This window comes from Alligator sinensis, unplaced genomic scaffold, assembly GCF_000455745.1.
Source record: "Alligator sinensis unplaced genomic scaffold, ASM45574v1 scaffold987_1, whole genome shotgun sequence".
Lineage (NCBI taxonomy): Eukaryota > Metazoa > Chordata > Crocodylia > Alligatoridae > Alligator > Alligator sinensis.
The window spans coordinates 221,255-222,202 of record NW_005842574.1 but is presented as its reverse complement, the minus strand read 5'-3'; the positions used below and the strand labels follow the sequence as shown (position 1 = coordinate 222,202).

Below are 948 nucleotides of genomic sequence, written 5' to 3'. Positions count from 1 at the left end.
AAATGCATGGGCACGCCGCTCAGGGTCTGCCCCAGCAAGGACATGGTGCACAAGCAGCTGCAGGAGCTGCTTGAGACGGCCCGGTACCATGAGGAAGCAGAAAGGGAGGTGAGGAGCCATGGTCTGGCAGTGCGCGCATCCGTGTGGGGAGGCTGGCCTGAGTGGGGAAGCCTGCATGGGTGGTCCTAGAGACTTGGAAAGGGGGCTGCAGATGGTGGGGTGCATCATCCCATACAACGCAACACACTTTTTTTTTTTTTTCCTCCAGTGAAAGAAAACTTGAAGCTTTACTAAAATGCTAGGGGGCTAGCAGTGTGTTATTCCATTTAAGATCAAAGCAAAACCAAATGACTGTTGGAATGGGCGCTGATTTTTTTTTCTAGAGCAGTGGCTTTCAATCTGCAGTCCATGTGGACCCCCATGGGGTCCAGACTATGTCTAAGGTGTCCATGAAAGAGGACTATGATCATTGAAAAGATGTGAATACCCACCTTTACAGTTCAAAGGGTCCGTGCCTCTGTTCGAAACATTAGGGGGTCCACAAATGGAAAAAAAGGTTGAAAACCACTGAGCTCGAGTGTATATATAAAGTTTAATGAAATGCATCAAACTAGGCAAAAATAGCCACAGGGCATTGTATCATTGGTCCTTTAGTTGTTCTGGTTCAATGCTCTTCTCTTCAAATTCATAAAACAAAATCTAGCCTTCTTGAGGGTCTTGATAGGGCCTCCACTACTTGACTGTCAGTCACTTCCACACCTGACTTAAGGTTCCCACACCTGAGTTAGTCCTTAGCTAGAGCTAAGAAGTTTGCAAAGCTGTGAAATAGGAGACGCACACATTACCAGGACTGGCTGGTAGACAGCAGCGTTGCAAAAGAAAGGACAGTTTGACTAGTGAAACGTCAAGACCATTAAAAAGCACAGAGGGTCATTAACGTGTGTGGAG

At 46.9% G+C, this 948-nt stretch overlaps 1 protein-coding gene across 3 annotated transcripts in view; it reads left to right on the top strand.

The window, feature by feature from the left end:
* The window catches only part of MROH1 (maestro heat like repeat family member 1), a 102,068-nt gene that overhangs the window by 59,381 nt on the left and 41,739 nt on the right, over positions 1 to 948 (top strand). For all 3 annotated transcript variants that reach the window (XM_025214233.1, XM_025214232.1, XM_025214231.1), the window contains exon 20: positions 1 to 108. In XM_025214233.1, coding sequence (XP_025070018.1) covers positions 1 to 108 — 108 coding nt within the window. The remainder of the gene's footprint in view (positions 109 to 948) is intronic.